This window comes from Acanthopagrus latus, chromosome 11 (genome assembly GCF_904848185.1).
Source record: "Acanthopagrus latus isolate v.2019 chromosome 11, fAcaLat1.1, whole genome shotgun sequence".
Classification (NCBI taxonomy): domain Eukaryota; kingdom Metazoa; phylum Chordata; class Actinopteri; order Spariformes; family Sparidae; genus Acanthopagrus; species Acanthopagrus latus.
Window position 1 is genome coordinate 279,962 of NC_051049.1, and position 18,613 is coordinate 298,574.

At 46.6% G+C, this 18,613-nt stretch overlaps 3 protein-coding genes across 4 annotated transcripts; 1 reads left to right on the forward strand and 2 right to left on the reverse strand.

Moving 5' to 3' along the window:
• Positions 1-76: 76 nt before the first annotated feature.
• lrrc39 (leucine rich repeat containing 39) lies at positions 77-4,233 on the reverse strand. Of its 2 annotated transcripts, none has more exons than XM_037115312.1 (9): positions 3,063-4,233; positions 2,688-2,893; positions 2,383-2,491; positions 2,117-2,273; positions 1,876-2,012; positions 1,442-1,587; positions 1,207-1,359; positions 892-1,082; positions 77-216 (listed from the first exon to the last, which is right to left on the reverse strand). In XM_037115312.1, the coding sequence occupies exons 2-9, from the start codon at positions 2,813-2,815 to the stop codon at positions 191-193; spliced, it is 1,047 nt and encodes a 348-aa protein (XP_036971207.1). In that variant the 5' UTR covers positions 2,816-2,893; positions 3,063-4,233; the 3' UTR covers positions 77-190. The 2 variants fall into 2 exon arrangements, with proteins under 2 accessions (XP_036971207.1, XP_036971206.1); XM_037115311.1 differs by having other exon boundaries at positions 3,003-4,233.
• Positions 4,234-5,704: 1,471 nt separating this feature from the next.
• Positions 5,705-12,660, reverse strand: dbt (dihydrolipoamide branched chain transacylase E2). The gene is made up of 11 exons (XM_037115072.1): positions 12,513-12,660; positions 11,352-11,484; positions 10,954-11,029; positions 10,592-10,773; positions 10,388-10,515; positions 10,050-10,284; positions 9,720-9,886; positions 9,561-9,638; positions 9,295-9,486; positions 7,384-7,455; positions 5,705-7,283 (listed from the first exon to the last, which is right to left on the reverse strand). Exons 1-11 carry the CDS (start codon positions 12,555-12,557, stop codon positions 7,116-7,118), a joined length of 1,476 nt encoding a protein of 491 aa, XP_036970967.1. The 5' UTR covers positions 12,558-12,660; the 3' UTR covers positions 5,705-7,115.
• Positions 12,661-13,632: 972 nt separating this feature from the next.
• On the forward strand, positions 13,633-17,456 carry rtca (RNA 3'-terminal phosphate cyclase). Its single transcript, XM_037115073.1, has 11 exons — positions 13,633-13,810; positions 13,930-14,030; positions 14,723-14,866; positions 15,295-15,418; positions 15,589-15,647; positions 15,728-15,869; positions 16,248-16,369; positions 16,451-16,509; positions 16,711-16,805; positions 17,058-17,162; positions 17,251-17,456. Exons 1-11 carry the CDS (start codon positions 13,760-13,762, stop codon positions 17,347-17,349), a joined length of 1,101 nt encoding a protein of 366 aa, XP_036970968.1. The 5' UTR covers positions 13,633-13,759; the 3' UTR covers positions 17,350-17,456.
• The last annotated feature ends 1,157 nt before the right edge of the window (positions 17,457-18,613 follow it).

The window sequence follows — 18,613 nt, forward strand, 5'->3', positions numbered from 1 at the left end:
GTCAGCATTTATAAGAACATGAAGCACAGACAGACATCAAACACACAACATGAAATCATTTTCTACAATCTTTATATAAAGTTTCAGTGTTCATCTGTGAACTAGAAGAATCTTCTTCTTCTCTCATGTGAACTCGCATCGCTGAACTCTGAGCAGGAAAAGGCCCAGAAGAAGAAACGCAGACTGTATTTTATTGTGACGAGTCGTCGATTGTCTCTGAAACATTTAGAACACAAAACATTTCATCAGATCAATACTGATCAGGAGATGTATTCATTTCACTAACAATGATTTTAGTAAGAAGCGAACTGTTATCGTTTGTTAGATGTTGTTTTGTTAGATGTTGTTGTGATCACGTCATTATTATTTTAATAATCCAAACAGGAAGTGAACACAAACATCTGACCTAGAGGACAGAAAGTGAAGACGATGTAAAGTTGTTTCTCAACTTGCGGGTCTGGGCCCTCAGAGGGTCCCAGGATGATTAACTGGTTATAAACCAAAGAAGAAGAACTAACTTCTTGTCTTCTTGTGTCATCAAACCCTGGCTGGTTTCCTTCAGACTGATGAGTTTTGGAATCGTGTTAATAAAAACAGTTTGACATTGTTAAAAATGTTAAAGATTTTATGTTCTTTAAAAACCTTAAGTATCGCTCCAACGTCCGTCCGTTTCCTAGAGGACTGAACAGAACCAGGACCGGGTAAATGATGATGTCACAGAGATGTCATCAGCCTACACTGAATCAATGTTAGAAGCTGCTCAATAAAAATAAACCTTAAATTTTACGGTCCAGTTAAATGATTTTGGTTAAAGTCATCACAGTCACACGTGACTCAAACTGTTAGTGTTCATATCGTCTGGCGGCGGCGATGGTCACGGCCGTTACTAACGGTGGGCACAGTGCACGTTGAGCACGGCGTACGCCCTCTTCCTGGCCTCCTGGATGTACATCTGCATGAACTCTCGTCCAAACATCTCTCTGTCGTCCTCTTCATCGTCGTCTTCATCATCCTCAGTCTGTGTCTTTCTGCACGGCAGCGTCACATCCAGAGTCAGAGGGTTGTCCCGGAAGTTCACAAACCTGCTCCAACAGAACCAAACAGGATTAAACACAAAGGGACAACAACATGTGAGCCCTCATCAGGAGACATGTCCTTAACCTTAATGGACACAAAACTGTTTAAATGATGACATGACGGACTGACCTGAGGTTGGACATGTCCTCCATCAGAGGGGGGATGTCTCTCAGCCGGTTGTTGCTGAGGACCAGGGTGTCCAGACTTCCCATCCTGCTGATGTTGTCTGGAAGTCTCTCCAGCTGGTTCCTCTGCAGCCACAGTGTGTGCAGCTTCTCCATCCTAAGGACAGGCAAACAGGAGCTCAGTGTTCATTGGCTGATAGACAGAAGAGGGGCGGGGCTAAGACCATTCTCTTATTGACCTGTGTATGTCCTCAGGTAAGTGCTGTAGTTGGTTTCCTCCCATGTCGAGCCACTCGAGTGCCGGCAGTTGGACCACACAGTCCGGTATGCCGCTGAAGTCATTCATGGACAGATCCAGGTGCTGCAGCTTTGTCAGGTTCCTCAACTACAGAGAACAGGACAGACCTCAGACCAGAACCTTCTATAGTTTCAGGTCTACAGAAAGATGGTTTAGGTTTAAGTCCCTCTGTGGGCTGAACATTGGTTTAAGTCCACACCTGCTTTGTTACAGAGGTCTGAGGTGACAGTTCACACCTGGTTCAAAACTGTCTAGGAGTGAATGTTGAGTTTAAAGGGGGTCTTTCCTCAAACTGGTTCTGGTTCCTGCCGTAAACCTGGTTCAGGTCTTCATACCTAGTATGGACTGGAGGCTGCTTCATGTTGTGGCCCGTACCTGGTCTGGTAGCTGGCTCAGGTCCCGGTTCATGGCCAGCTCTAGTCTCTCCAGACTCTCACAGCAGCTCAGTTCTTCAGGGACAAACTGGACTCTGTTGTAACTCAACAGGAGCTCTCTGAGCCGGGTCAGCTTCCCTGAGACCAGAATCAGGACACCAGGAGTCTCAACACAGTACAGAACATATAACAGGGTCCTGAAGCTGAGTCACAGTTAGAATTACAACAGAGGAGGTACTGACCTATCTGTTTGGGGATCTCACTGACCCCATTGCGGGAGAGATCCAGAACTAAAAGGTTCTGAAAGCTGGAGATGAAGTGAGGGATCTTCTGAAGTCCTGTCCGGTGAATCTGCCACTCCTGGACCTGACTGAGTTGGACCAGACAGCCCGGCAACGACTGGTGGAAGAGGGAGGGGGGGTTAGAAAAATCACATGACAGCACAGACCAGCGATCCTAGATCAGGTTAATCCACCTGTAAAGTTCACTTCCTGTGTGGGGACGTTACCTTCCACTCCTCCTGTTCGATTCTGAGGATGAGGCGTCCGTCTTCAGTCTGCAGCTTCTGTTTCAGCTGAGCCAGAACTGCCCGGTCCTCCCAAACACCAACACTCAGTCTGGACCAGGAACAGGAACCACGTGAGACATTAGAGATCAAACAGACCTGGACAGACCTTTTCTTCAAGACTTCTGGTCCATGCTAAGCTAAGCTAACTATTTTCTCACCACATCTTCCCCTCTGAGAGCTGTAAATCTCCAGACATTTGTTTTGGACTATAAAACGTCACTAAAGCTGAGGAGGCGGAGTCTGACCTGCCTGTGGCCCCGCCCCTCGCCATCCTCTTCCTCTGTTCCTCATCCTCCTCCTGGATCCTCCTGATCCTGGTCTCCCACAGAGCTTTGATTGAGCTCACTGAGCTGTATGTTGCCACGCCCACCATGATGACCACTTCCTGTCAGTTGTATGATGTCACAACCTCTGACCTCTGACCTGCAGCAGCGTCCTCCCTCTGACCATCCTGTTAGTGATCAATTAGTAAATCCAGAAATATAACAGACGTGACATCATGAAGTCACAAACATCACTGTGGTCAGTCCACAGTACTTAGAGTAGTACAGCTGTAGTACCTGTGCACAGCAGTGTTCAGTAGTAGTACTGGTAGTATTAGTACTGCAGTGAGTCCTCACCTTGGTGCAGTGCAGCAGTCGTCCATGCTGCGTCTCTTCAGATGAAACCTGACCCCAGATCTGATGGATAATTTTAGCCTTCAGGTCACATGACCTGCCCGCAGAGCGAGTCATGTGACCTGCTCACAGAGCAACACGTAACCCGCTGTGTCCAGGTCATACCGTCCAAAACTGTTTTGTCTGAACGCTCATTAGCAGTATGAACAGAAAGGCCAGATTGGAATTTGCTAAAGCCAGAAGTGTACACGATCGGTCTGCCAATTTAAAGAGAGATGGAACCAAACTGAGCACGAGATCCTTCATCATGCAGCAAAACAACTGTGGTTTCAGGGCTCTCTTCATTGAAAGGTGTCGGCATGTAGTTTGATGATGAAAGAATTCTGCGGAGGCAAGGCTGGGTGGAATGATAGAGCAATCTTTATTGAAACAGAGCTCATGCCAGTGTCCGATTCTCAAATCTATGGCAAAAGCAATGCCAGAATGCTTCTCTCTCTGCCCTATCAGGCATCCTACTGATCCTTCGATCTTAGGAGATCTGCCAAACGCCACCCACTGTTCTGCCTGTGGGAGCCTTTTTTAGAGTTCTTTCTCCAGTACACCCGCTTCTCCTAATTGGTCACTTTAGTAAATTATCCAATAGACTAAAAGAGGAGTTGACCTGTCTCACTGCTCATCTCCCATTACTCATCTAACTTGGCTGCGGTCAACCTTAGGTCTTCTCCCCAAAATGACCTCTCTGTCCTTCTCTGGGAACCTAAACATTTAGGTGTCTCCCACCATAAGGCGTGAGGGTCAAACTCAGTTTAGTATTTTATAGTGTCTTTACTGTCTGCTAACCTTTGACACGCCCCCAGCTAAAAAACAACTCGGGGACCCTTGGAGGTGTGAGCCCCACTCTGTGTACTTTCCTTCACTCACAAGGAAAAACAATTAGTGATCATTAAATCTAATCTAGGTAAAATCAAAAGATCAGAATGTGTTGCCATCTGGATACCTCACAACGACCCAGAACACAAAACCAGAAGAGAAGATGAGAGAAGAGGAAGGTCTGAGACCGAAGAGAATCTCTAGACTTAACATGTCATGATTTTTACCTGCTGAAGAGGAAACAAACCCCAGGAGAGAGTCTGACTGAAGCCTGGTGATGTCAGCGCATCACAGGCTTGATGCAGATACAGTTTCTCACAGAAGTGAGTTCTCCCCTCTCATTTCTGCAAATACTGTATTATAACTTTTCATGGGACAACAGTGAAGAACACTTTGCTACAATGTACAGTAGTCAGTGTGCAGCTTGTATAACAATGTAAATTTACAGTCCCCTCAAAATAACTCAACACTCAGCCATTAATGTCTGAACCGCTGGCAACAACACTGAGTACACCCCTCAGTGAAAAGATCCGAACTGTGCCCAAAGTGTCAATATTTTGTGTGGACACCATTATTCTCCAGCGCTGCCTAAAGACTCTGAGGCATGCAGTTCACCAGAGCTTCTGCTACTGGAATCCTCTTCCACTCCTCCATGACCCGACATCACGGAGCTGGTGGAGGTTAGAGACCTTGTGCTCCTCCACCTTCCGTTTGAGGATGCCCACAGATGCTCAGTAAGGTTTAGGTCTGGAGACGTGCTTGGCCAGTCCATCATCTTTACCCTCAGCTTCTTTAGCAGGGCAGCAGTTGTCTTGGAGGTGTGTTTGGGGTCGCTATCATGTTGGAATACTGCCCTGCGGCCCAGTTTCTGAGGGGAGGGGATCATGTTCTGCCTCAGTATGTCACAGTTCATGTTGGCCTTACAGCTGAGGCCATCTTTATGTGGAGCAACAATTATTTTTTCAGATCCTCAGTGTTCTTTGCCATGAGGTGCCATGTTGAACTTCCAGTGACCAGTATGAGAGAGTGTGAGAGCGATAACACCAACATTAACACACCTGCTCCCCATTCACACCTGAGACCTTGTAACACTAACGAGCCACATGACACCAGGGAGGGAAAATGGCTGATCGGGCCCAACTTGGACATTTTCACTGAGGGGTGTACTCACTGTTGTTTCCAGCCGTTCAGACATTAATGGCTGTGTGTTGAGTTACTTTGAGGGGACAGTAAATTCACAGTTATACAAGCTGCACTGACTAGTGTACACACTGTGTCGTCTCATGAAAAGTTATAATACAGTGTTTACAGAAACGTGAGGGGGGTTCTCTGTATCTGCAGCTAAATGTTAACAATTATTCACTTGGATCCATTTCTGTTCCTGAACATTCTGGTCCGTTACAGATGGTGCTGATTGATTGTTGTGCAATAGATCCAGATTTAAACACTTGAAATACAAACTGATCTCATCTCAGATTCATCTTTCAAATGTTTTCAGAGTTCAGACAAAATAACAGAACTGGACTTGCAGTTCTGATGGTTCTGGTGGGGACTTTGTCAGAACATCTCAGTGATGCCACCATGTTTTGCTGCTGGTATCAGTCCAGTGTTAAGACATGAGGCCTGCTGATTGGATAACTGATGATGACGAGTGTGTGTGTGTGTGTGTGTGTGTGTGTGAGGTGAAGGTGCAGGTGAGCGAGGTGTGGATGGGTCAGGGTCATCATACTGATTAACTTCAACAGACACATGTATCAGAACCAACAGCATCAACATGATTTAAAGTCTGTGCACTTCAACTTTATTCAAAGTCTCTCAGCAGCTCATCAGTTCAAACCGTCCATCAGAAGAACGTCTACATGTTCGTACAAAACCAGCGTCTGTTTTTACACGTTTACATCAAATCTGTCGCTACAAACAAAAACACAAAGCAGGAAACACACAAAGAGTCATGTAACAAGAATCTAACACCATGTGCTCTTTACCCAGCAGCCACCGGGACACCTGGAAGTCCAGAGGAAGAACTGAAAGGTCCGGAGGTTCATGAGAAGCAGCTGATCAGCATCATGAAGACCTGATCCCAGGTCAGTGTGACCACTAACAGCACAGACTCTGACATCAAGAGACCAGACCAGAACAAGGACCAGGTCTACAGCCAGACCTCCTCCACACCAGCAGGAACCAGACTGAACCAGACCTGGACCCTGTGGTTTCAGTCTGACTGGATGTTTGTCAGTTAAGATTTATAATCCGGAGAAGAGATCTGATCCAGAGCAGACGACAACTCTTAACCCTCAGGCTGATAATTGATCCTGATCATTGATCGTCTGATTTGTTACAGTCAAGACAAATCTGATGATCTAGTTTCTATTATATTTTAATTAATTGATGATTTTGTTGTTAATGAGTTAAATGAATGTGAATAATGCCTCAAACACCAGCTGATCAATCAGATCAGATCGGTCAATCAGTCAGTCATGATTCAGAATTCAGCTGCTGTTGGTCACGTGACCCTGGTCACCTGTCCAACCACGCCCACATCATTTACATATTCAGGTCAGGTGTGAGGGAATTTGGGAGTCTATCAATACAAACTTACTGATTATTGATCAATAATCAATGACAAACTGATCAATAATTATGATTAATTTAGTCACAGCTGAACATCTGCATCTCAGATTGGGTTAAATAAATATTTGTCTTATTTATAATGAATTCATGAGACAGATTATTGGTCAGTACAAGATGCAGTCACACGAGGCCCCCGAGGGCCCCCTGGAGCCCAGGGTCACAAGAAAGACTAGTTTCAGAGGTTGTTGTTGTTGAGAGGGAGAATCAATCATCACTAATGATTATCGATCACTGATCTGTGAAACATTTAAAACAAGTTAGTGTTGAAACCTACAACCAAACCAACCAACCACCTGTGTGTGTGTGTGTGTGTGTGTGTGTGTGTGTGTGTGTGTGTGTGTGTGTGTGTGTGTGTGTGTGTGTGTTTTCTCATGGTTGTCATGGAGACGGAGTGATAGACAGGCTGACCCCTCCCCCTCCTCCCAGCATCTTGCTCAAAGGCAACAAGGAAACAGTGAACAGGAAGGCCTCAAACAGAAAGAGGAAGCGAAAATGGTGGGAGGAGCGTGTGGCGTCTCGTCCTCTCCGGGGCTGATGGGAAATATTGCTCTCTGTCTATTTGAGGTCCAGCACCATGCTGGCCGGGTTCTCCAGGTACTCCCTCCACAGGTTGGAGAAGCGACACATGGTGGCTCCGTCGATGATGCGATGATCCGCCGACCAGCTGACGTTCATGATATGAGCGCGGACCACCTGACCGCTGGCGTCGAACCGGGGGAGGATCTGAGAGAAAAACGGAGGAGAAGGAGGAGGTGAGGAGCAAGCAGTGAGGAGGAGGAGGAGCCTAACAGTCTCATGTTTGTCTGGAACAATTTGGACCCACCTGGATTTTTCCCAGTGCTCCGATAGCGACTTCAGGAGGAAGAATGACGGGCTTAGCGTACGTCCCTCCGATCTGATGGAGACACACACACACAGACATCAATACACACATCAATACACACAAACACACACAGAACTGAACTGTGGAGGGAGAGCTGAGAACGGAGAACCACCGTGTCCGTCACTGAGACTGGAACCAGGTATCACAATTCCCTGGTTCTAAACATAAAGTTCTGCTCTGAACTGGAACCATACCCTAACCGCCAGCTGACAGACACAGGAAGCATCACGAGAACATGACAGACTGTTTCTCCGAGATGTTTTTGTAGCAGCAGTGCTCTCAGGAGGTAACCTAGCAACAGTAGGGGGATCCGGGGGCAAATAACCCTTTAAATAGAGACTACTGGTGAGACTTTTGGGGGAACATTTTTTTAAAAAATTCAACAGATCATTGTACTAATGTGCCTTAAACTGGGCAGAAACATAAAGTTCAGAATTTGTGTTAATTTTTAGCTTAATTTTCTTTGATATTTATTATAAGCCTTAAAATAAAAATGAAGTGGTATAATGCAGAAACTTATTTGTTGAATCTATTTTATTTTAAATACTGCTGGTTTGGAGTCACATGACATGGAAGCTATTGAAAAAAAAATATATATATCATAATTTCTGCATATTAATATTTATGTAAAATAGAGGAAGCACTAAAATACAATAACGGTAGGTGTGTCTCATTCGTCCAGTTTACTAATACACTCTGCTGCTGGTTTGGACTCACTGGGTCACATGACATGGAAGATATTGGAAAAAAATGCAGTTATTTTGTATTAATATATCAATGTTAAGTAATTTAATGACAGTCCCTAAATCAGTCTCCAGTGATTCAGCACGAGGCTCTGGGAGGTGAGCTAACCGTCCTCCTCCTGGACCCGAGTGAACATCCAACCTGAAACTAACTTCACCCCGGTGGTTTACATAGAGCAGCGTTTTGTTTCGGTGTGCAGACGACAAGTCTGAGGGGCTTAAGGCGGCTCTGTCAAGTTTACTTCACTAGCTGCTAACAACTTTTAATGCAAGCTAGCAACTGGGGTCTAATGAATGTAACGTTAATCCAACAAGCACAGTAATTCTCTCACGACATGGGGTTAACAATAAAATCAGCCATAGTTAATAAAGGATCTAAAGGATATTTATTTGGTACCTGTGTTTATTACAGCCCAAGTTAGGCCGCCTCACAATAATGTTGTTATCTGCATCACGTCTGGCTTCCATGAGTTGCCTGTTGCAGCCTTTTAATAGGATGACGAGGATTTCAGTCACTCAACTTAAACAGTGACTTCTAGAAATGATAAAAATAGCAGTAAAGACAATAATAATCGATCTCAAGATAACTGAGCGTGTAGTACTTTCACTGTGTGATATTAAAACCTTGTTATTGATCTTTTGAGCTGACGCTAAAAATCCAGCAGTGGCAGAATGCATATAGGAGAAATATTGCTACAGCGCAGAACTTTAAGTCATCGGACTCAAGAAAGCTGTGGGACACAACTGGGCTGTAAACTAAACTGGGCCGTCTCATCTGGTACCGGTCATGAAGGTGATGGGAGGAACTGACTGCAGCCGCTTCAGTTCATATATGAGCAGTCTGGCATCAGACGGCCTCACTGAGCCATCAGATGTCGTCCACACATAATACGAGGTCCTGACCCAGTTGCCTGGACTCCACCACTGTACAATCATCAAACCTCTCACAGAGCTGCTTGAGGCTGAAGGGATTGTGCAGCGGTGTCATGGTGTTCTGCAGCATGTGTGACGGAAGAGCTGCTGCCAGCTGACCATCAAGTACATGGTGCCGTAGAGTCAGGGGCCATGTTGTTGTGTTGTTGTGTTGTCTTGTTGCTGACAGACTCACTGATCCGATGTTGGACAGGGTGAAGGTTCCTCCCGTCAGCTCGGTGGTTCCCAGCTGTCCGGCCGCTCCAAGCGCCTGCAGGCGGTTTAATTCTTGGGCGATCTCAAACACACTGAGCAGCTGGACGTTCTTCACGTTGGGAACCAGCAGACCCTGACTGGTGTCCATCGCCAGGCCGATGTTGTGAGACGCCTGGAGGACAAACAAACATCTGTCAACACGCTGGAGAAGAAGAACCAACACAAACATGTGAACAAGGACGTCACCTTGTATGTGATGTTCTGGCAGCCTTCGTCCAGAGACGAGTTGAGGATGGGGAAGTGCAGGAGGCCGAGGGATGCAGCCTGACCAATGAGAGCACAGCGTTAACACACACACACCAAACATCCAGCCAATCAGCAGTAGAGTGAAGGTGTCCATCAGACCTTGATGAAGAAGGGCATGTAGCTCAGTTTGACCCCTCGAGCCTCAGAGATGGACCTGAGTTCAGATCTCAGAGACACCAGACGGGTCAGGTCCACCTCGTCACAGTAACCGAAGTGTGGAATCTTCAGAGCCGCCGTCATCGTCTTCACCATTGCTTTGTGGAACCCTGGAGACAAAAACAGCCACAGACCATAAGACCAGAATCTACAGGACCTGAAAGACCCAGAGAGAACTGCAGGTACCTTCGTATTTGACATCACAGTCACAGTTCTAATGACTTGAATCTGACGACCTTCATGACTCATCTCTGGTGATTAATGACCTCTGACCTTTGAGTGGCTCTGTGACGTCTCTCCCAGTGAAGGCAGGTCTGGGTGTGGTGGGAGGAGCTTTGGCTGCTGACGCGGTGCTCACAGGCCTGGCAGCAGCAGCAGCCGCAGGGGGCGGGGCTGGAGGAGGGGCCGGAGGTAAGATGGCTCCCGTCTGCTTTGCCAGGAAGTTCAAGATGTCCTCCTTCAGGATCCGCCCATCTTTACCTGTCCCCACCACCTCACTGAGCTTAATCTGAGAGGACACCAGTCAGAACAGTGACAGGTTACACTGGGGACAGACTGCAAGGACTGGAGACAGAACTGGGACAGACTGGGAGAACTGGGGACAGACTCACATTGTTCTCCATGGCGAGACGTCTGACAGCGGGCGTGGCCTGCGTCTTGTGACCTTTGATTTCCTGGTGGGTGTGTTCTTCTCGAGCCATTGCTGGCGTCTCCACCACGTCCTCCTCCTGGATCACCTCTGAACAACAAACAAGTCAGACCAGAACACCTGGACACACTGAGCACCTGTGTCCTCACTGAAACCGGTGACTTACCTGAGCTGGACTCTGTCTCGATGTCCACCAGTGGTTTGCCCACTAAGGCTGTGGCATCCACGTCATAGTAGAGTTTTTTGATGACACCGTCATATCGGCTGGTGATGGTGACAGAAGCCTTGTCGCTCTGAACCTCACAGATACTGTCGAACTGAGACACCTTGTCCCCCTCCTTCACGTACCTGAGACACAGACACACCTGGTCCATCAGAGGACAAACAGGAGACAGCACAGACTGTGGATGTGGACTCAGTGTGGATGTGGACTCGGTGTGGATGTGGACTCGGTGTGGATGTGGACTCGGTGTGGATGTGGACTCGGGGTGGATGTGGACTCGGGGTGGATGTGGACTCAGTACCTACCACTCCTTCACTGTCACCTCCATGATTCCTTCTCCGATGTCTGACAGTTTGAACTGGACGATTGGTCCTCGACTCACTGCAGGGGGAAATACATCATGACATCATCATCATGACATCATCATCATCATGACTTCCGGTCTTTTTGTTAAGATCACTGCATTCAGTCTGGACACCAGGTGAACTTTGACCTGGCAGGTTGCCATGGTAACACCTGAACAAAGACTGTCGTGTTTCCTCTACAGAACTGGAGACTCAGCTGCTTCCTGGATTCCTGAAACTGGACCAACCGGATCTGAACGCAGCTGACATTGACGTACTGACTGTTGATTGGAGGTTTAAACTCATCAGACACTACAGAGACAAGAACCATGTCCTGGTCCCTGCTGGTCTGGACTCACCAACAGCAGTGTGCAGCATCCTGCTGCTGAACACCTGCAGGTCTCTGCCACAGCTGAAGGACAGCGGCTGCACAGTCCTGACACACCTCACGGTCTGCAGACGGAAACACCGCCGACGGTACTGCTGACTCAGCTGTCAGAGAGACAGAGAGAGATGGGTACACTGAGAGATTTATTTCAGATTTTCTGTGGCATCAGTTTATTAATCAATATTTGATGTAATGTTCTGTTTTGCTTGTTAATTGATCTGAGAGGACTTGACACCTGACATCATACGTGACATCATATATGACCCATCCATCCATCGTCAATCGCTTATCCAAAATCGGGCCAATCGCAGGGGCAGCAGCTTCAGTAGCGAGCCCCAGACTTCTCTTTCTCCGGCCACAATGACTAACTCTGACTGGGGAATCCCCAGGCGCTCCTCATACATGACATCATATATGACATCATATGTAATTCTACATCATCAACATACATTAATGAACTTGTGTGAGCAGCTGTGAATGAATGAAACGAGCAGCACACATCAGTTTGTAACTGATGATCAATCAGCTGATCAGAGGATTGATTGACATTAAATTAGCTGCTGAATTCACATGCAACACCTATATCGCAGTACTTTTACTGTAACATTTATACTTTCACTGAAGTAGCAGAACTTCATGCTGCTTCAGAATCTGCAGGGACAATCTGGACTCTGAGACCTCTGACCCACCAGAACTGACTGAAGTTACAGTCAGTCTCTGTACCCTCACCTGTTCTCTACTGTACCCTCACCTGTTATTAGCATTCTGTTAGCTGTTTGCACTCTGACTCCTTCAGCTCTCTGTGACCCAGCAGCTCATTCTCCTGCAGGATGCTAACCAAGCTAGCTGAGGCTTCACGCTAACACACCTGTCATTAGGCAGTGAACAGGTAACCCTGAGAGGCTGTCAGTCAGTTAGCGGCCAGGTTCGCTCTGTTTTTATTTCTTCCTGTTAGCATTAGCACTAGACTGGCATGGCAGCAGAAGTTACTGCGGCTAACAGGCTACGCTAATGAGCTGACCGGGAGACCGAGAGATGACGTCACTCAGCATTACCTGCACGTCAGCCGCAGACAGTGACGGACACACAGCTGGAACATTCAACCTGAGATACACTAAAGAGTTTTTCTCACCAGCCGTCTGAACACAGTGAAGGAGCCTCTGGTCACCGCCGCCATCTTTCCCCTCTGCTGCCGCTACCGCCCTGACGTCACACTGCACGCCCCTCTCAGCAGCCAATCACCGCTCGGCGTCTTGTTCTCTAGCAGATTGGACGTAAGGCGACACGCTGCCGCCACCCAGCGGCCGGAGCGGGAAATACAGCAGCTGCAGATGGCGGAGACGACAAACACGGATTCAGTCCACATGAACGTGTCTGACGTGTTTACTGCTCCACTGAAACACTGATGACGGACGTCAACATTTGGACGTATTTCGAAGGAAGAACATTTGATTTGAGCTCAGTGAGCTGTGGACTGTTGCTCTGTTACTGTCATTAAACCTCTTTGTTTAAGCACCTTCGTGTTCAGTAATAAAATTTCTTTCATTCAAAACGAAACAGTAGAGACAGCTCCAAACTTCATCTGACAAACACATTAGTGAGGCTGTCAGTGATGTTCATGTTTAGTAATAATCACGCAGTCAGAACTGGTGGTTCCGTCCGTGCTTCTATATTTGGACCGCAGCTCTGCAGTGACTCTGCAGACTCTGTGTAGCCTGCTGTTCTTCACGCTGCCTGCAGGAGGCGACAAAACTCCACCACCAGGTGCGTCAACAAACGTGCAAAGACACGAGTATCACCGGAAATCATCTTCAAAATAAAGGACTTATGTCGTCCCGAGAAAACCAACAATGTCCTTCAGAAAAAGACAAAATCAATAATCCAGTTAATCTTTGTCGACGCTAAGCAAATTTCAGAACAAACATATAACCAGTTACACTTAATATTAAACATAAACATAAAAAAGATAAACTGACTAAAGTCATACTTATATAAACTGTTTAACATCTTGGTTTATATCTGAAAATTTAATGTTTAATGAAACTCAATCAGATTTGTGTTGAAACATAGTTTGTGTTTTTATAAAACAGATTTAACAAACCACTCACATTGAACGCTCATGTTTAGAGTTGTGTTTGTTTTTATAACTGATTAATAAGTCAATCAGACTGAGATGAGAAATACAAAGTTAACAGCTTGTTCCGTTATCCTCATGTAAACGTTACTTTTATTTTATTTTGAAATCCACCGGAGGTCTCCTGTAGGTACCTCGTGCTATTGACGCAGAGAAGTTCCACAGAGAAGAAGAACCGGAGCCAGAAGAAGAGACGCGGAGCTGCGGTCCACTGATCCCAGGCACAGTCACAGTTTGTGGGTCGGATGAAGATGGACTCCACGGCGGTGGAGATCGACGGCAGCGTGATGGAGGGAGTGAGTAGCCGCTCTTTGTTACCGGCACTGCTAACATGCTAACAGAAGGCTAACAGCGGTTAGCAGCCGGTGCTGAGTTGACTGTGTCTGTTCTCTCCCCCGGTACCGGTTCTTCCCAGGGCGGACAGATTCTGAGAGTGTCCGCGGCGCTCAGCTGCATCAGCGGCTCCTCCATCAAAATTATGAAGATCCGAGCCGGCAGGAGCACACCGGGGCTCAGGTGAGGCGGCAGCTCCCGGCTAGCACCAGGCTAACGTTAGCCTATTCATTGAAGTTGAGTCGATAATACAATAAAAACAAACCGCCTATTCTGTGAAAACGAATGTAAATGTAATTAGATTATAATCTGGGACACTTGTTCGGCACCACAGCAGTCCGGCTCGGTTCTGTGTGAGCTCGCAGTCTCTCGGCCTCTTTGGATGCTGTTGCCGGGAAACTTTGGACAGAATCGCAATCAGTGTCCGGAGCCGCCGACCAGACCTCATTAAGAACATCGCATATTAAAAATGGCTGTGATGTCGACAAACGTCTTCCTCTGAACACGTGTGAAACATAAACTCTGCTTCCATCATGTGCAGAAAGTTTCACGAAACTTAAACACGAAACTTCAGACTGGTTCTGATTCTGTGCTCAGTTTTTGTTCCACAAAATACGCGAGTAGCGTCTCCGAGCAGATGTGACCGGTTCCCTTAACGAAGAACCTGGTGAATACAGTGTGGTGCTGGAGGGCGAAATGTGATCCGAAAAGCAACTTTAATCATAATTGTGTTTTCTGTCACTTTGCCATACAGTTCGAAACATGTAAGAATACTGCCATTTCTGACTGGAGTTCCGATGTCTTCTTACTTTTAATAATAACAATAATAACAATGAAACATTAAAGAGTGTGTGTGTGTGTGTGTGTGTGTTCAGACCACAGCACCTGAGCGGCCTGCAGCTGGTCTCAGATCTGTGTTCTGGCAGTCTGCAGGGAGCCACCATAGGCTCCACCGACATCAGCCTGACTCCAGGAAAGATCCGGTCCGGAAACCACACTGCGGACACACAGACAGCAGGGTGAGTCTGTGTGTGTGTGTGTGATTCTGTGTGTCTGTAGGCTGTCTTGATGTTGTGAAAAAAAATCAGACATCCACTTTTAATTTGAAGGTCCCAGCAGTTAATACAGTCTCAAGATTTATTTTATTGACAAACATAATTAACTTTGTTTGATTGTCTTATGACCACTTTATGAATGTGAATGTTGTGGAGCAGCATCAAGCTGCTTATTGGTAACTATGGTAACCATGAAGCTGCTGTGCTGTTAACATCATCACACACCTGCAGCTGGACACGGTGTGTGATGTCACTCAGAGACATGTAATAAAAAGTCAATGATTTTTGTGTCCTTAATGATTAATAAATATCATCCCAGCTTATCAATGCTGCACCTCCTGTTGTCTCTCCTGTGTTTGTAACCTGTGTGTGTGTGTGTGTGTGTGTGTCAGGAGTGTGTGTCTGTTGCTGCAGGTCGCTCTGCCCTGTGCTCTGTTCGCTGACGCCTCCTCACAGCTCTGCCTGAAGGGAGGAACCAATGCAGAGATGGCTCCTCAGATCGACTACACCATCAAGGTCTCAGTACACACACTGCGGTATACACACCACGGTATACACATCGCGGTGTGTACGATATACACTCTGCAGTACCCTGTGCAGACACTTTATTCCCACTGTGCACACAGTGAGTACACACAGTGTGTGCCGTAGGCCTTGTGTTAACGTGTGTGTGTTTTCTTCTTCAGGTGTTAAAACCAATTTTGGAGAAGTTCGGGGTAAATTTTGACTGTGACATCAGAATGAGGTCAGTTTCCTATTTACAGTCAGCAAAGACAGTACAACTGAACTGTGCCCCAGCAGTGTGTAAGTGTGTGTTTGTGTCAGGGGGTACTACCCTAAAGGTGGAGGTGAGGTTTTGGTTACGGTGAATCCGGTCAAGGAGCTGCAGCCCATCACCATGATGGAGAGAGGAAACATCACCAAGATCTACGGCCGAGCCTTCGTCGCCGGTGTCCTGCCCTTCAAGGTGAAACACACACACACACATATATACACACATATATATACACACACACACACATACACACACACACAATGATGTCACAGTGTCGCTGAGATCTGATTGGCTGATGTCACTGTTTTTAATGTCCACATCAGATCGTTCAGGTGTTGATCAGAGCAGCAGGGCTCAGCTGAAGGTGTTAAATATATGAATGTTTATATGAAATATTGTGACGTCTGAACAGAAGACGTCATCATGTGACTGTGTCAGACGGATCACTGTTTTGTTGATGGTGTGTGTGTGTGTGTGTGTGTGTTGTATTGATGGTGTGTGTGTTGTATTGATGGTGTGTGTGTTGTATTGATGGTGTGTGTGTATGTGTGTGTGTGTTTGTGTTTTCAGCTGGCTAAAGACATGTCGGCTGCTGCTGTTCGAACCATCAGGAAGGAAATCAAAGATCTGTACATCAACATCCAGGCACTGCAGGAGAAGGAAAAGGCCTGTGGGAGCGGCAACGGCATCATGTACGCCCCGCCCACCTGCTGACATCACTGCTGCTGTCATGAATGGAGGAGACTGATTGGTCTGTGTCCTCTGTGTTTCAGAATTATCGCTGAGTCGTCGACAGGTTGTGTGTTTGCAGGTTCAGCTCTGGGGAAGAAAGGTAACGACAGTTTGTGTGAGGGTGTGATGACATCAGAGAAACTAATGTTACATTTAGAATATTTATTATAGTTAATATTAAATATTTTTAGCATATTTATTGATTTGTGTGTTTGCAAAGAAACAAATAACAAAAAAGTAGACAGATTCTCACTGAGGCAGCCATCTTGTTTTTGTCATGATGTGTGTGTGTGTGTCTCAGGTGTGTATGCAGATAAAATCGGTATTGAGGCTGCTGAGATGTTGCTGAGAAACATACGACACAATGGCTGCGTGGACGAGTTCCTGCAGGACCAGGTGGGCACACTTTCTGACATCATACTGACATCACGCTGACATCACACTGACCCATAGATCCAGTATTACAGACTCAGTTGTAATGGAGGTGTATGAGGACTTGTTGGTGTCAGACCGTCAGTGAGCACTGGGGTCGTGTCCCGTGGTCTCTATGCTGAATGCAGCAGGACGTCTGGAGACTCTAGTCTGAAGTGAACACACTCGGGTCGCAGCCTCGTCCTCACCGACCTCTGGCCTCCTCTTCCTCCTCAGCTCATCATCTTCATGGCGCTGGCAAAGGGAAGGTCTCGGATTCGAACCGGTGCTGTGACACTGCACACACAGACGGCTATTCACATCGCAGAGCAGCTGACTCAGGTCTGTCTTTCTCTCTCTCACCTGTCTGTCTCTCACCTGTCTGGTGAAGTTTTATGATATAAACATATTAATGTCTTTGTTTATTCAGGCAAAGTTCACAATAACAAAGTGCGAAGACGAGCTGAGCAGCAACGTCACCTTCATCATCGAATGTGAAGGATCAGGAGCCACCAACCCTCACCTGTAGCACTCTATATATATATACACACACACACACACACACACACACACACACACTCTGCCCCCCCCCTGCAGTTTCTCAGGGTGTTTCTTTAATAAATGAATCAAACAGTTTTCACTTGTCCAAGTTTCTGTTCATTCATCCTCCATCTCCCATAATGCACCAGTATGCTGTCTGTCATCAGAGCCTCCAGTTTGTACCACACACTGTATGTTAGACAGTCTTAGACATCAGGCTGTATACAAGTGGCTCCACCTCACCTCCACCACCACCATGATTTAACTTAACTACCATCAAGTCTAACTTGTACAAACCTAACTGACCCTGTTCTGAGTTCTGCTGCATGGTGACACGGTGTCCCAACAGTCATGTTCACATACTGACTTGTTGAACACAAGTGTGACTGATCACGTTATCAGTAATTAGACCAGAGGATCATTATGTTATTGATCCTGTCCTGATTGGTCTGAATATGATGATTTTAAATCGGTCTGTAGTTCTGCTGAAGAAATGTTAATGAGCAGAGGAAGATCCTTGTTGGCTGGTTTGAAATGATCAAACTCTTTGTTTTCACGACAGAATCAGAATTCTTTGTCATTGGTGTTACAGGTGTTACAACAAAATTGATTGAGCAATTTATCCTCCTGTTTATTTAAAAAGAGATCTAAAAAAAGAAAAAAAAATGTCTGCACATACCTACATATGCAAACCCGATCTATGCACACACTCACTCACTCACGCACCTACACACACACACACACACACACACACACACACACACAGTCTATTGCACATGTTCCCGTGACCCACACTGATGATTGTCCAAAGTGCTTGATAGATTGGGGGGGGGGTCTGATTGCCCATGGATAGAAGGTGCTTTGAAGCCAGTTTGTCCTGCTCCCCAACACCCTGTATCGCTTCCTAGAGGGCAGGAGATTGAACCATATAGTGAGGCAGTGTGTCAACACACTCTCTATGGTGGAACGGTAGAAGGAACGCAGCAGGTGCACAACCACGTCACATTTCCTCAGCAGTCTTAGGAAGTGTAGCCTCTGCTGGGCGACTACCGCTGACGTGTTAGTGGACCACGTTAGGTTGTTCGCCACATGCACCCCAAGAAACCTGGAAGAAGAGACTCTCTCCACACAGTCACCCTCTATCTGTAGTGGGGCAGGGTCAGCTCTCTTCCTCCTCCTGTCCATCACCATCTCCTTTGTTGTGCTGGCATTCAGCAGGAGGTTATTCGCTGAGCACCAGGCTGCGAGCCTCT

What these genes read in the sequence shown, in the direction of transcription:
- lrrc39 (XM_037115312.1), bottom strand. Translation starts at nt 2,815, where the DNA reads ATGGTGGGCGTGGCAACATACAGCTCAGTGAGCTCAATCAAAGCTCTG. An exon ending in AGGGGCGGGGCCACAGGCAG is followed by an intron (nt 2,492 to 2,687) that starts GTCAGACTCCGC and finishes TTCCTGGTCCAG; the next exon opens with ACTGAGTGTTGGTGTTTGGG. An exon ending in TGAGATCCCCAAACAGATAG is followed by an intron (nt 2,013 to 2,116) that starts GTCAGTACCTCC and finishes TTCTGGTCTCAG; the next exon opens with GGAAGCTGACCCGGCTCAGA.
- dbt (XM_037115072.1), bottom strand. Translation starts at nt 12,557, where the DNA reads ATGGCGGCGGTGACCAGAGGCTCCTTCACTGTGTTCAGACGGCTG. An exon ending in GTCTCGCCATGGAGAACAAT is followed by an intron (nt 10,285 to 10,387) that starts GTGAGTCTGTCC and finishes GTGTCCTCTCAG; the next exon opens with ATTAAGCTCAGTGAGGTGGT. An exon ending in GAGCACTGGGAAAAATCCAG is followed by an intron (nt 7,284 to 7,383) that starts GTGGGTCCAAAT and finishes TTTTTCTCTCAG; the next exon opens with ATCCTCCCCCGGTTCGACGC.
- rtca (XM_037115073.1), top strand. Translation starts at nt 13,760, where the DNA reads ATGAAGATGGACTCCACGGCGGTGGAGATCGACGGCAGCGTGATGGAG. An exon ending in TTCAGCTCTGGGGAAGAAAG is followed by an intron (nt 16,510 to 16,710) that starts GTAACGACAGTT and finishes TGTGTGTCTCAG; the next exon opens with GTGTGTATGCAGATAAAATC. An exon ending in ACGAGTTCCTGCAGGACCAG is followed by an intron (nt 16,806 to 17,057) that starts GTGGGCACACTT and finishes CTTCCTCCTCAG; the next exon opens with CTCATCATCTTCATGGCGCT.